Raw genomic sequence first — 13,681 nt, forward strand, 5'->3', positions numbered from 1 at the left:
TAAGAAAGGCCAACGAGACCGATACATACACTAAAGTCCTGTATTATAATGAATGTCGAAATCATGGGCCTTTTTTGCCTATTGTCGGACTCGTGGGCCTTGTTTGCGTAGTGTGTGATTCATCATGGGCTGTATGACTCGTGGGGTATATGACTCGTGGGTGTCGGACTGGTGACGTGCACCCTTTCTGTTTACGCATTAACACACTCACACATACACACACACACACACACACACACACACACTCACACATGCACATGCAACATATATATATATATATATATATATATATATATATATATATATATATATATAAGTGCACAAGAAAAACCTTTCAAGACACACAGACCCTAATGTGATCAATAGGCCTCTGTCAGCTTCTCTGGCCGTACCTGTTCGGCGGATTTGGGGTTCATGATGCCGGTGCGGAAGTTACATATGACGTCGAGAATGAAGAAGGTGTCGGAGAAGCAGTTGAAGATTATCCATCCGTGACTCATATCCTTGTTGTGGAAGAACGAGATGACAACGGGGAGGAGGATGACGTTGGCCATGATGAGGAGGAGCATCAGCAAATCCCAGTAGAACCTGTACGCGACCACAAGATCGAGCGATAAGAGAATCGGTTTGCAGTTACTATAGTAGTACGTATAACATAAAGCCATCTAATGATGTGGAATTGGCTTGTAGGGTATCAACACAAGTGGTAGTTCATCTATTTAAGATCTCTGAACTTATGCGTAATATGTGAACAAGAAAAAAAAAGAAATATGAGAATGAAGGAATAAGGAAATTGCTAAGTACAATACAATAGTTATTTTTCTTCTTCACATTTATACATGCCAGTACTTTTTTACATCTACCCCTGTAGCATGTAATATATCCATATATAATTATATATATATATATATATATATATATATATATATATATGCATACGACACAGATACGCATCATATTTGTTTATATCAAATGTAAAGTGCATACACACACGCGCACACATACACACAAAAAATGAACATTACTATAGATCATATACATCTGCCAATTGTGTGTCAGTTGAATCGACGCCTGGAGAAGTAAGAATGAATCAGCTCCTTTAATTTCATTTTCATTCAGAGCGCCTCAGAAGAACGTTATCGAAAATGCACACGAGCAGTCTTTTCAAATGGTGACTGACATGAGGTGACTCTAACCGAGACCCATCTCCCCTTCTCTCCTCCCCCCCCCCCCCCCCCCCCCCCGCCACCCCTCCTTCCCTTCCTTTGAAGGTACATGAGGTAATAAATGTACGTACAGATCCCTGACAATGTTCGAAGCTGAAGACGTCACTGTCCCTGTATTGATCGTAAGGCGTGCATATTTGATGATGACTCTTAGCCCTTTACATTAGGGTATACCTAGATAACGAGCATCATTCACAGAAAGAATACGACTCTATATGGGTAGCAGTTTAGCAATAAAGAGGTCTAAACCTCCACTCTTATGGCCTTGTTTCCCAACGAGCCAAACGTAAACATCCACCCATAAGCATGTCTGATGAAGCTACAGCGGTGCAGGTTTGTAGACCAAGAGTGAATAATCACACCCTTGTTATTGCCATCATGATTATTATCATAATGACGACTGAAGTCCTCATCGCTTTTTTTTTTCGATACAGCAACTTTTATTCACAACATATACAAACAATTAACAATAATGAGGGTGCAGAGTAAATACAAGTTCCATCTTAATATGATCATGATGATACGATACGTAATAGCCATAACACAATTAGCCCAAAGAATATATAAAAACGAACAATGATAAACAAGAAGTAAAGAATGACAGATGATGGACTCTAAGGACGAAAGAATGGAAGGAATAAATATTTAACCGACACCCAGCTTTGGATGTCGTCGGCGCGGCGTAGAGTGAATGAGAAACCAGCTTGGAAGGAGTGTGCCCCGTTAAAATATCGATTTTAGTCATTGCCCAAGATATATTTCAGCTGTCCCGAATACCGGCTCACTGTAACTCACTCCATCTATCGGCATTAAAGGGTGACGGCAAGGTTCATTGGACAATCTCTTTCAAGCCCTTTCGAAGGACGCACTGCCATCTAGAGCATCGGTTGTAAAAGCCTTGCGATCACTAGAAAAGCCTAATTCATTGCAAAGTCATACGGAGTGATGGTAAAAAGCGATGTGTGATGTCGATGTCATAGGCTCTATGGAAAGGTGAAAAGGTGGAGATGGGACCTTTTGAAGAGCAGTCAGCAACTAAACAGCGTGACAGCAGTGGCAGAAATGACTTGTGCATGTCACAAAGTCATGACTCCGCTTTCCTAGTTTTGTAACGTGATATCTTTTTTAATCGAAATAATTCACACCGCATCCTCTCATTCTTTGTGTTTAAAGAATGCGGCGAAATATATATGGATATAAAGAATAAATTGTGTTTTTTTTCTTCTTTTTTGAGAGAAAGGCATTGTGAATTAACCACCTTCAATGAGACAAAATACGAACGGCCGTAACGCAAGCCATCAGTGTCACGTGACCCAAACATTCAATAAATTGAAATTGTAATTGAAATTGAAATTGAAATTGAAATTGAAATTTTCGAGATGGCAATGTAACGATGCCTTGCCTGACGGCCTCCTGTTTTCCACATCACGATCAAAAACTCTCTCGGCATCAACTGTCGCTCAAACATTGCCCTTTTCAGTAATCATTCTTTGTGTTGATATCATCCAAAACAATTTCCTTTTAGACAATCGAGTATTGTGCAATGAAAAGGTTAGTAAATCCTACAAGGAAATGTCAAGTCATGTCTCGGTGGAAAATACATGACTACGAGATGGATTTTCGAATCTGAAAGGACAGTTTTGATAAATATTACCCTGTCTCAAGTAAAAGAAAAAATATTTACATGGCATGCAGATTTCGACTGTGTATGCACTACGAAATGTGTATCGTTTTCCGTCTTACCCCGACGACATAATTCAGAAATGTAACTAAGAGAGTCTAACATTACGAGAATAGAAAGAATTTTTTACTTGTCCCTCTTCCAAGATAAATCTAAATCTAAATCTAAATCTAAATCTTGGAAGTCTGTGGTTCGGTAAAAATTGGCTGGAACCATTATACATACATGAATTCGAACTTCTTGTATATAGAACACTATGGGAAACATAAAATGTTTTACCTTTGTCATACAAATGACTGGAAATTTCCGGAAAAGGTGCAGTGAATTTGATTCCACCAAACACTTAAATTTTGAGGAATATCATGACTGCCGTTCTGGCATCGTTTAAAAATTAGATTTGTTGTTATTGTTGGTGCCAATGATGATGATAGTTTCAAATCGGAAAGGACCGATAGATGATGCAGTCAAGTGTTGCTCCAAGCCGTGATTTCAGGCTGTAGAGCGTGTGAGACAGACTCGTCTCATTATGACTGAGGAGGATCCCCCCCCCCCCGCCCCGCTTTAAGGCCAGGCCAGGCCACTGTGGCTTACTCTCGGAATGGTTCTTAACGCGACTGCGTACTGCGAGGGCGGGCGACTTTAGCTGCATTAAGAGGAAAATGAGAATCAGCAACGTGCAAGCGGCGGACCAAGGGGGCCCCTTTGCATGCAGGCGCTAAATAAAACAGAGAATCACCCAGCTTCCAAGGGCAAGCTACAAGATCGATGCATCCATCGAAATCCCATCGTATAAACAAGTAACGACCAGCCGTAAATACCGTATTTTTAGCGCGGGTGTAAACACACCGATACTTTATTCCCGCACCGCGCGGTGCGGGAAGAGATTGCAGAGTGTGCTTGAAAAACAACGCCCCGATGTTTACGGTGGACGAAGATGTCCTGCACGTCTACCCTGTAAAAGATTCACACCTCAGCTGTCTCACTAGCCATTGATGAAATCACGTCCTATCACGGTTTACACATCCACACGAATGTGGAGCAGACTTTGCTAATTTTTGTTGTTACTGTGGAATTGTTGAAGATAGAACCTCTCATTTTTCTTTCGACGCTCTACCTCTTCGTTCTTCAAATAACGTGTTTCCCTGCAACACTGCAAATTGTTTTTATTACCCATGTGATTACGGTCCATACACTGTTCTGTCGTTTTATAAGAACGATTTAAAAGTTTTCAACACAGTGTTGAAGTAAACAAGCCTGCCTTTTCGGCACACATGGTTTACATTCTCGGCAACTTGTGTTTTTTTTAATCTTTTTGTTTTGTTTTGTTTTTTGTTTTTTTCTACACAAACACCTTTTGAACTACTGCACAATGCCTACATAAATCCGGAATAAACACTCTATTTTTCTCCATATATATTGATGACAATCATATACACTTCAAGAACAATTATCTTTATAACATTTGTATTGAAGTACATGTACAAACAAAAAATAAAATAATCATAACACACACACACACACACACACACACAAACACACACACACATCATCATCATCATCATCCCCATTATCATCTCCTAATGTCAAAATGAGAAAGCACAGATAATCAATTTTATGCAATACAGTCAAATATTTCACCTGATATGCTCTACGCATGTTTTATGATATCTTAAATTATATGCATTTGTGTAATGACGGTCTCCCTGTCATTGGGGGTATATGGAATCTTGACGTTTGTGGACGGGTTAGCTAATTGAAGAATGCAAAAGATGATTGACATTATGGACAGCCACAGTTGAAAGTGTAGTCAGAAAAAGAGAAAAACTAGGGGAAAATTAAGGGTAGAATTCGCTCGTCATCAACAGTGTTACACTTAGCTATCTACGTTAGATGGTAACTAACCATACTCTGCGGGAGCAAAGATTCCAGGTTAACATACACCATGTTCTTTCACTCGCACAGACAGATACACACACACGCACGCACAAATACACACATCAAGATTTGCGTAATATATGTATGTGTATATATATATATATATATATACGTATATATATATATATATATATATATATGCCTATATGTATATTATCATACACGCTGCCACCTATATGCAATAGAAACATGACGACGGACTTGTGGACAAAATTAATTGATACAAACACAACACGCATGCATCACAAATACAGCAGCGCATAAGTCTAATTAGTTGTGGCTGTGTCGTCTGTAATTATTTTCGAATTCGAATCAGTTCCAGTGCCCGCCAATTTGAGATGAACATATCGCCAGTGTCGGCCAGTACTGCAAGATAACTCTGACGATCACGTTGTGTTGCACGCGTCACGAATAGGTTTCTTACGTCATCTCACTCTGGGATGAAAGAAAACACTTCACAACAAAGCAATGGCCCGCCTGACACTGTCTCCACAGACTAGAATGATCACTTTGCCCTGAAAACCTATATCATTAATCTTCTGGCCATTAACATCCTATCGTGGTATCCTAAATTAGAACGACATCGCTGACTCATGGTGTATAAGATGGTGTCTCTCCTATAGCATGCCAAGGAGTATAAGGAGGATGGGGTGGGGTTGTTGGTGGTTGGGGGAGGTAACTTTCGATTTGCCGGCCCGGTTCCGATTCGGCTCCGCTCTGGACGATTAATCTGTGCTGGCAAAGCATTCTCATCCACAGTAAATCCCGGGACTCGGTGAGGTTTGTTTGGTAATCAAATCCGCTCAATTATCGTCACCCATGGCCGTCTATTGGGCTTCTCGCATCTCGCGGCTTGCGAACTCTGTTAACGTGTGATTTTGATATACAGGGAGCGAGTAGTTGATGCCGATACAGTTTCCAAGCTGTAATGATACGACTTTAACAAAAAAATACTTTCAGACCAGACAGTGCCAATTCTAAATGGAGACTTCGTTTATGCTCGTCAGATTTAGCAATTCTATATTCAGATTATTGGCCTACATGCAAAGATCAACAACTAGCAACAACTACATAATTGTTATTACGTTTTAATCCAGGCTAGCTGCTTCAGTTTAAGTAGTTTTCTTTTAAACGACCTTGGCTTAATTCCAGTATTGCGATACCCTTTCTACTGTCCTGGGTCAAGTATAAGACAAAGTGGACGAAACGTATAAACGGATGTAAGCGCTTAGTGTTAGTGGGGTTCGAATCCGGGATACTGTTCTTACTAGTCCAGAGCTATACCGTTCATTTTAACAGTGCTCGCGTCACAAGCACATGGTTCTGCCGTCACAAGGCAGGGCATGACTTCACCAGCGATGGGCAAATGAATGTGTACAAAGCACTTTCGCTACTGGCATTATAAGACAATGCGTGAAACACATTCGAATCACCCGTTATTGCGTCAATACCCTCACTGGATGAAAACGTTGTCTAAACAATGTGCTATGGATATGCAAGGAACAATCAAATTATCCTTCCTGCGATTAGGAATGGGTATTAGATACGAGCAGAGTACAATTTTACACTTCGATGGACGTAATAAACCTACATCGGATGAATTGATAACAATGGGGAAATCGGTGTTTTACGACTCACGTCACACGCGCGGAATAATCCCTAGGTGTGTGATCTCAGCGAGCCGTCTGTAATCAGAGGAGATTTTTTTCGCGTCTATTTTAGCGAAAAGATAGACCCAGTTTCACGTCGACGTCCTTGGGCCCCGGGGTTCTTGTTTGCGTTGTGCCCAAGTTATCAACGTATTGCCTGCGAAAAACGTGATGTACGCGCCCATTGCTCTCTCCGCGTGTCCTTCCAATATCTGGGGTCATTTTGTACAAGATGAGACAGCATGCACGCCAATAATAAAGTAGACAAATAAATCGTCACCTCCACATACATAAATTGAATGACACCATTTCACAGCGTACTACAATCACTGAAAACATCGCTATGTCAAGACGAAGATATGACTTCGAGAAGGCGAGATCTCTTCTGAAAAAAAAAACAAAACACAAACCCAACCTGACAGGTGAGAAATTAGATAAGGAGAAATGTGGATGGCGGGAAAAAGTTCCAAGATAAAAGTGATAGCGTGCAGATAAGTTCTTAGCGGAGTAGAGAGCTGATATGGTGACAAAGTTGCAAGCATCATTAACACCAAAGTGTGTTATCTCACAAAAGTAATGTTTGTATGCACGTTGGTGTGTGCATGTGTGTGTAAGTGTGTGTGTGTGTGTGTGTGTGTGTGTGTGTGTGTGTGTGTGTGTGTGTGTGTGTGTGTGTGTGTATAGAATTGAATGTATATGTGTTGATTTGAATGATTAGACGTGTGTCAACAACCTGTATCAAGTCTTCGACTACCATAATACATAATTATCATATGACCTCTCGAAATTACAACAACTATTATCAAATCATCAAACTTAGAAGACATTATAGATAACGGACACTTGTCACACACAGATATTCAGCCGTTGAGATCGGAAATCATTGATATCAGGCCATGATATGATTAATTGAGAACGCATCAACATGTCATCATATGCGGCAGCAGAGGATAATAATTGTCGCCGGCATTAAGTAGCAAAGACATCATAACAGTAGCCGATGGCGATGGATCTAACAGAAATGAAATGTCAACTACTCCGTACGTTCTACTTTGTTATCGCTTTGCCTGTATAAAACAACACCAATGTTAAAGGACTGAAAATAGCTATCAAAGACAAAAAACATAGTTCCCATTATGCCTGCAGAACAACTGTCGATTACTGCTCTAAAATATGCACGTGCGCATAAAAAATGTGTGAAATAACGCCGAGATAAAACGATCTCACTTGGGTTACGACGAAAATGCGAAATATTAGCCTAAAATGTTCACCAGAAGTCCACAATCTCAGAGCTTACCGTATTGTGGTGGACATGTAATTATTCATATACAATTATCAGTAACTGACAAATTAGGCCACAGAGATATCCATCGATCTGCCGTGTTAGATTGAATCGCATGCAGCTTGTTGGAAAATATGATTGCAAGTGCATGATCGATCATTACGTTACGTTCTACCTTCCCATATCCCTCAAGCATTATGGTACACCTCAACATGCAATTTGTTTGCTTGTTTGTCTATTTTGAGTCTAAATTCAACATTAGTGCTTAGTAAGAACCCATAACACCTACTTTCATGTGTCAACATTCAATGTATGCATCACCCAGCGCTCATGAAGCACATATTAGTTGACCAAATTCCAGCAACCATTGCCCTCACGCCCTATGGGTCATCGCTGAATAAAGGATGCCCCCCCCCCCAGCCCTCCCCTTCCATTGATTCTGTTTGTCTGAAGAGGTATACACGAAGTTCTCCGAGAAGGTGACTGGTGCAACTCGCCAAGGCACCTTGTTTTGGCCAAAAAGGCTACAAGGCGACTTGCACGACCTCACAAATGCGCCTTGTTTAATACTAGAAGGGGAGAGGGCGACTTGTACTTAAACTCGTCAAGGTGCCTTGTTAGGACGAGCAGGTGACAAGGCGACTTGTAAAAACTCGCCAAGTTGCCTTGTCCATGACGAAAATGCGAGAAGGTGGCTTGCTTGATATGAAAAAGTGAGGAGGCGACTTGTACAAACTCGCCAAGGCGCCTTGTTTCATACGAAAAGGTGAGAGAGCGACTTGTTGCATATCGCCAAGGCGCCTTGTTTAGGACATGAAAGCTATTTGCTTAGGTTGGTGAGTTTGTACAAGTCGCCTTCTCCCCCTTTTCGTTTTAAACGAGGCGTCTTGACAAGTTTGTACCAGCCGCCTTCTCACATTTTCATCATAGACGAGGTGACTTGGTAAATTTGTGCATGTCGTCCTTTCGTCTTAAACAAGCCACCTCGACGAGTTTGTACAAGTCACCTTCTCATCTTCTCAGCTTAAACAAGGTGCCTTGTCGAGTTTGAACAAGATACCTCCTCGCAGCTTCGTCTTAAGTAATTCGCCTCGCCGAATTTGTACAAGTCACCCCCTCGAATTTTCGTCCTAGACAAGGCGACAAGGCACCGTGGCGAGTTTGTCCAAGTCATCTTCTCATATTTTTGACCAGAATAATGCGCCTTGGCGAGTTGCACAAGTCGCCTTTTCAGGACAGTTTTAAATTTTCGTAGCAATCAAACTGCAATATGATTTAAGCAAGAGAACTCAGAAAGTCACGAGAGTCCATAATGCAATTCATTGCAACAATGTAGGCCTACCATTAATCTTTGCCTGATAGAATTACTTCTCAGTGTTAGTATACGTTCGTGGACAGCATGGGCACGTCAGGACGTGAAATTAAAACTTCAGCCGCACTGTCAGATCTCGGTGGTAAACAGTTCAAAGTTCAAAACTAAAATACTGATGCAAATAAATGAAGTTCAGATATTGAAGCTAAAAGTTCGTTTCAGATTTAAGAAGAGAAAACGCCAAGCCAGTAAGCCCTTTAAGAAGATGAGGCTATGACGCCGAAGTGTACACAGACTCTCCGATAAACACTCGAGCCCTTCTGGCGAGTCTGCGAGATGAGCTGTCTTCACACCTACGGAGCCGGGCGCCAAGTGTCATGGTTGGTTCGGCAAGTGTCACCCAAGTGCGAGAGTGCGCCTTGTATATGAAACCTATACCTAATGGGTTCGTAGATCTCATTTGCCAAAAAACACCGTAGGGTCTTGAACTGAAAGGGGGGAAAAGAGTTCATCGAAGATGCAAGGGGTGGCTTGAGCGATAGATAAGAGACAAACCTCAAAATCACAGTCATTATGTCAAACCTTCATTTATGTAGAAGTCTTTGTAAGAAGTTGTTTTTTTTTTCTGTGGCTGATTTTGACGTTTTTAGGTTTTGGTTTTATCATTCAGGTCTGATCGCGATTATATGGTATGATTTTCCAGCGTGGAATAATTGTCAACACAGGGACAGGAGTCTTTTTTTTTTTAATTAGTGGCAACTCTGCTTTTAATCGTCCCGACATTGTTTTGATAAACAAAACAGGGGTGACGAAGTAAAGGTGATTTTTTTTTTGTCCATAAGGATTTTGTGTGAGTAACTAATGTTTGTTAGAGATATGTAAGCCATTCAAGATGTGGCATTAAACAGTCATACACTGAGGGATTACGGCATCTGTGCTCATTTCGCTTTTTGTTTTAATTCGGACGGTGTAAAATTTACGAAACTCTGCCCGTGTACAGTAAAACCAAGGTTTATGGGATGACTTCAGGGACGCGGTGTTGCCTTCACTGCATTCCTGGAAAGTCAAAAGCCTTTCAGTCATAGCGGTAGCGGCACAATAATAACTTTTTCTTTCGCAAAGTTCGTGGGAAAGATGCGAAAGGGAGCCTTTGTCTTGAAAGAGTATATTCAATTGTCAAAAATGTCGGTAGTAATCGCCTCCTCTCTGATGGACTGTCAAATTTTCCTAACACGTGATTATCAAAGAAAAAACAGCAACAATAAATTCATCAAATATCACTTTGCATACCAAACCTAAACATACGCCTCAGAGTGAGTATCGGGACTATTACATCGACATCAGGCGATAAAATCGAGAGGAGTGAGAAATCATTCAACCTCATTTCTCTCATCTCCAACCCATCTGCATTGATGGTCAAGACGCATCTTGAAGCAGACGTCACAAAAGGAATGTAACAGAGGTCTCTGGTGGCGTTTGATTCTGATCAGAAGATCGCGTCCCGCCGATTTCTACCCCCACGTCAAGATGCCAGAGTCGACAGGTTATGGCGGTGCGTTAAGATTGCTACAGGCAGAAATCAATTTCGCGTCGATTTCTCACAATTTCTCTGAAGGTGTAGCGCTCTAAATTAGGATAGACGGCTACATGCACGGAACGTGGTATGATTTCCTTGAAACTGTCAGTAAGAAGCATGACATACACATATCCTCGGACATAGAGACACGGATAGAATAAAAGACTTTTAGTCAAGGAAAACAAATGGTATATTTACGATGATCGGCGCGTGAGTCAAAGATGTCACCTTCATCGTTTCACAGCGATGCTGACGAACGTCAAGCCCATCGGCACGCCTCACAAAGTGTTTAAACGAATGCCTCTGGAGAGGGGGTGCATGAAAGGGGCACATTAATGATTGCACAACGAGCTCGTATGATTCTTAACGAGTTCTTCATTCAAGCGGTCGTTTCACATCTACGCAAGAATAAGGCACAAGACAATCAGCGCACAACGTACGACAACTGGATGTCCGACGTCTGACACATCTAGTCCTTGCACCTGTTATATCCGCTTGTCTGCTCCCATCATACTTTGACAGAAAGAAGAAGGAATATGAATTAAAGAGGCTGCTTTCCTTAGGTAATATGTGCTAGCCTAATAATGAAGACGGCGATATTTTTTTTTTAACTGAGCATTTAAATGTTAGCACTTCGTATTTTATCACCTCAATGAGTGAACGTCAAACGTGCCATATTGACAACGCATTTTCATACCCAGAGGCAGAAAAAAAACAACCTCATGTGGCATTTCTGCAATTTATTGCTTTGCTTTATGCGAAACTGCAATCATGCTAACTTGGGGTACCTGCATTTATAATCCAGCTAAAACGCTGGGCACACTTAAATACCATACTGCTTGCTTAACTCGCACTCACTAGTCATTATTACGACTGAACAGGCGAGATCAAAAACCAGACGCATAATACGCTCGTCGCCAGCAAGACGGACCAGCTGTCTCAAATGCCATCATTATGTACTCACAATGGTCACACCGTCATGTTCAAGGGAAGGGGATGTATTACCGGAAGTCTGAATCGTTAAGCCACGTGACAACTGCCTGTCTAGACGCGCAGTCTTTTTTCTTTGTAATGAGCAGATTGCAGCATGACAAAATTACTTAATAGAGGAACATATTGAGACGGATAATTCAAGATTCGATTTTTTTTTTTTTGGGGGGGGGGGGTCGTTGAAATGAGATGATTGCAACATGACAAAATTACTTAATAGAAGAACACTATTAACACGCATAAATAGAGATTCTATTTTTTTTTGGGGGGGGAAGAGTTGTTTCGTTTACACAGAATGGAAACTGACATGAGGGATATTATACGATTTTAGGGCGAGTTTTGTGGAGAACCACTGAAGTTAGGATCATGACGAGCAAGGTTTGTATGAGGTTTTTTTTTTTTTTTTACGAATATGTGACAATAAATAGTAATACGTCTCATCTTTCCCGTTCAATGCTGATTCCGTCATGCAATGGCAGGATGGAACAGCAAATTTTGGAGAAGAATCACTTTTGCAGCTGAGAGTAATGGGGCCATTGGTCCAGACCTATTATACTCTCACCATGTTTGTCATTCAAAACGGAAGTCGAATACTCGGCCGTCGCGCTCTGTCTTTTTTGCAGCTCTATGAAGTTTGAAAAAAACAATACAGATCAAAAGAGCGTAACAACCTAACCACACACACAAAGCAACACAAAATCACGCACATACAGACCACATACTTAAAACAGGCACGCGATTCCACACCAAAATGACATTAAAAGAAGCAAACTTACCAGCCTAAATGAAATGTACAGACTGTTTAGTCTGTGACTACCCATCTGCAGCTTGACTGGCATGCATCCTCGTCTACAGCGATATAAAGTCAATCGAAAAGTCTGTCCGAATCAAAATCATCCGTGTCTGTAGCCTGATACGATGTTGTTGTTTTTTTTCTGAAGCTCTCAAACGGAGGGCGAATGTGGGTCGTTCGGACTTACGGGGTCTTACTTTTGTAGACTTCCGATCGTTTTTAGGGTTGAAATGACGATCTCATGTTTGAGCTTATTTTTTTTCATAATTATATAAGTAACTTAAGTTCTATAACATCAATAAGTGGCTGAGAAAGCCTCAAATGTTCATGGAACTTAAAGCAATATTTTAGTGATGTAGTCATATTTCATTGCCACTCCCATAGGCACCCAGAGATGACTTACACACTATACTCGGCGGGTATCTGTCAGTAAAGTTTGATAAAGAATATTGAAAGAATGCAGATACTGTATTTCATTATATATCAGATTTTTGTATGCAATATACTTACCCGCGGCAAATATGGCATGTATGCTCTATCAAGTCTATAGAAACAACCGAACGGGGCTGTACTACCAGCTGAGCGATCGAATGAAAGTGGAAAAGGTGCCAAAAGCAAAGAGGCGGTTGAGCATGGGGTGGGGTGGGGTGGGGGATAGGAGGAGGAGGATAAGAAAGTAAAGCAATTCGAGTCCTAACGGTGCGTGATAAATGGTGGCCCGTGTGATGTATAGGTGTTTCAAGTGAATTGGCTCCCAGGCAAATGGTGCGCGGAAAGACATGTCGGAGCACACAGTATGTTTGCAGAAGCCTAGACAGAGAGATTAGTGAGAGAGAGACAGACAGACAGACAGAGCTAGGAGAAAGATAAAGATGGAGAGAGATGGAGGAAGAGAGAGAAACGGTGTGAAAGAAAGAAAGAGTAAAGGGAGAGAGAGGGACATACAGAAAGGGAGAGGGAGAGAGTGAAAGCTGATGAGAGAGGAAGACGGAGAAATGATGAGGAGATCAACAAAAGCGAGAGGAGGAGGAAGGGAGGGAGACGGAGTGGAAGAGAAGAAGAAAGCCATACAAAGTTTAGGTAGAGAAGAGTTTACAATATATAGAGAGAGGGGGAGCTATATCGGGGACAGCAGAAGAGAATTACAGAGAAGATGTGGATGTGTGGATACAAACTGACGGAGAAGGGAAAAAGTTAAATATTATGTCGAAATATGATAATGGTACAGACAGACAGA

The 13,681-nt window shown here is 41.3% G+C and overlaps 1 protein-coding gene across 1 annotated transcript in view; it reads right to left on the reverse strand.

Moving 5' to 3' along the window:
- LOC139719817 (potassium/sodium hyperpolarization-activated cyclic nucleotide-gated channel 2-like) overlaps positions 1-13,681 on the reverse strand; it is a 52,432-nt gene that overhangs the window by 14,150 nt on the left and 24,601 nt on the right. Inside the window, exon 2 of the mRNA XM_071631204.1 lies at positions 393-588. Coding sequence (XP_071487305.1) covers positions 393-588 — 196 coding nt within the window. The remainder of the gene's footprint in view (positions 1-392; positions 589-13,681) is intronic.

Source organism: Diadema antillarum, unplaced genomic scaffold (genome assembly GCF_040938485.1).
Source record: "Diadema antillarum isolate AM-2024a unplaced genomic scaffold, OU_Dant_1.0 scf00000115, whole genome shotgun sequence".
NCBI lineage: Eukaryota > Metazoa > Echinodermata > Echinoidea > Diadematoida > Diadematidae > Diadema > Diadema antillarum.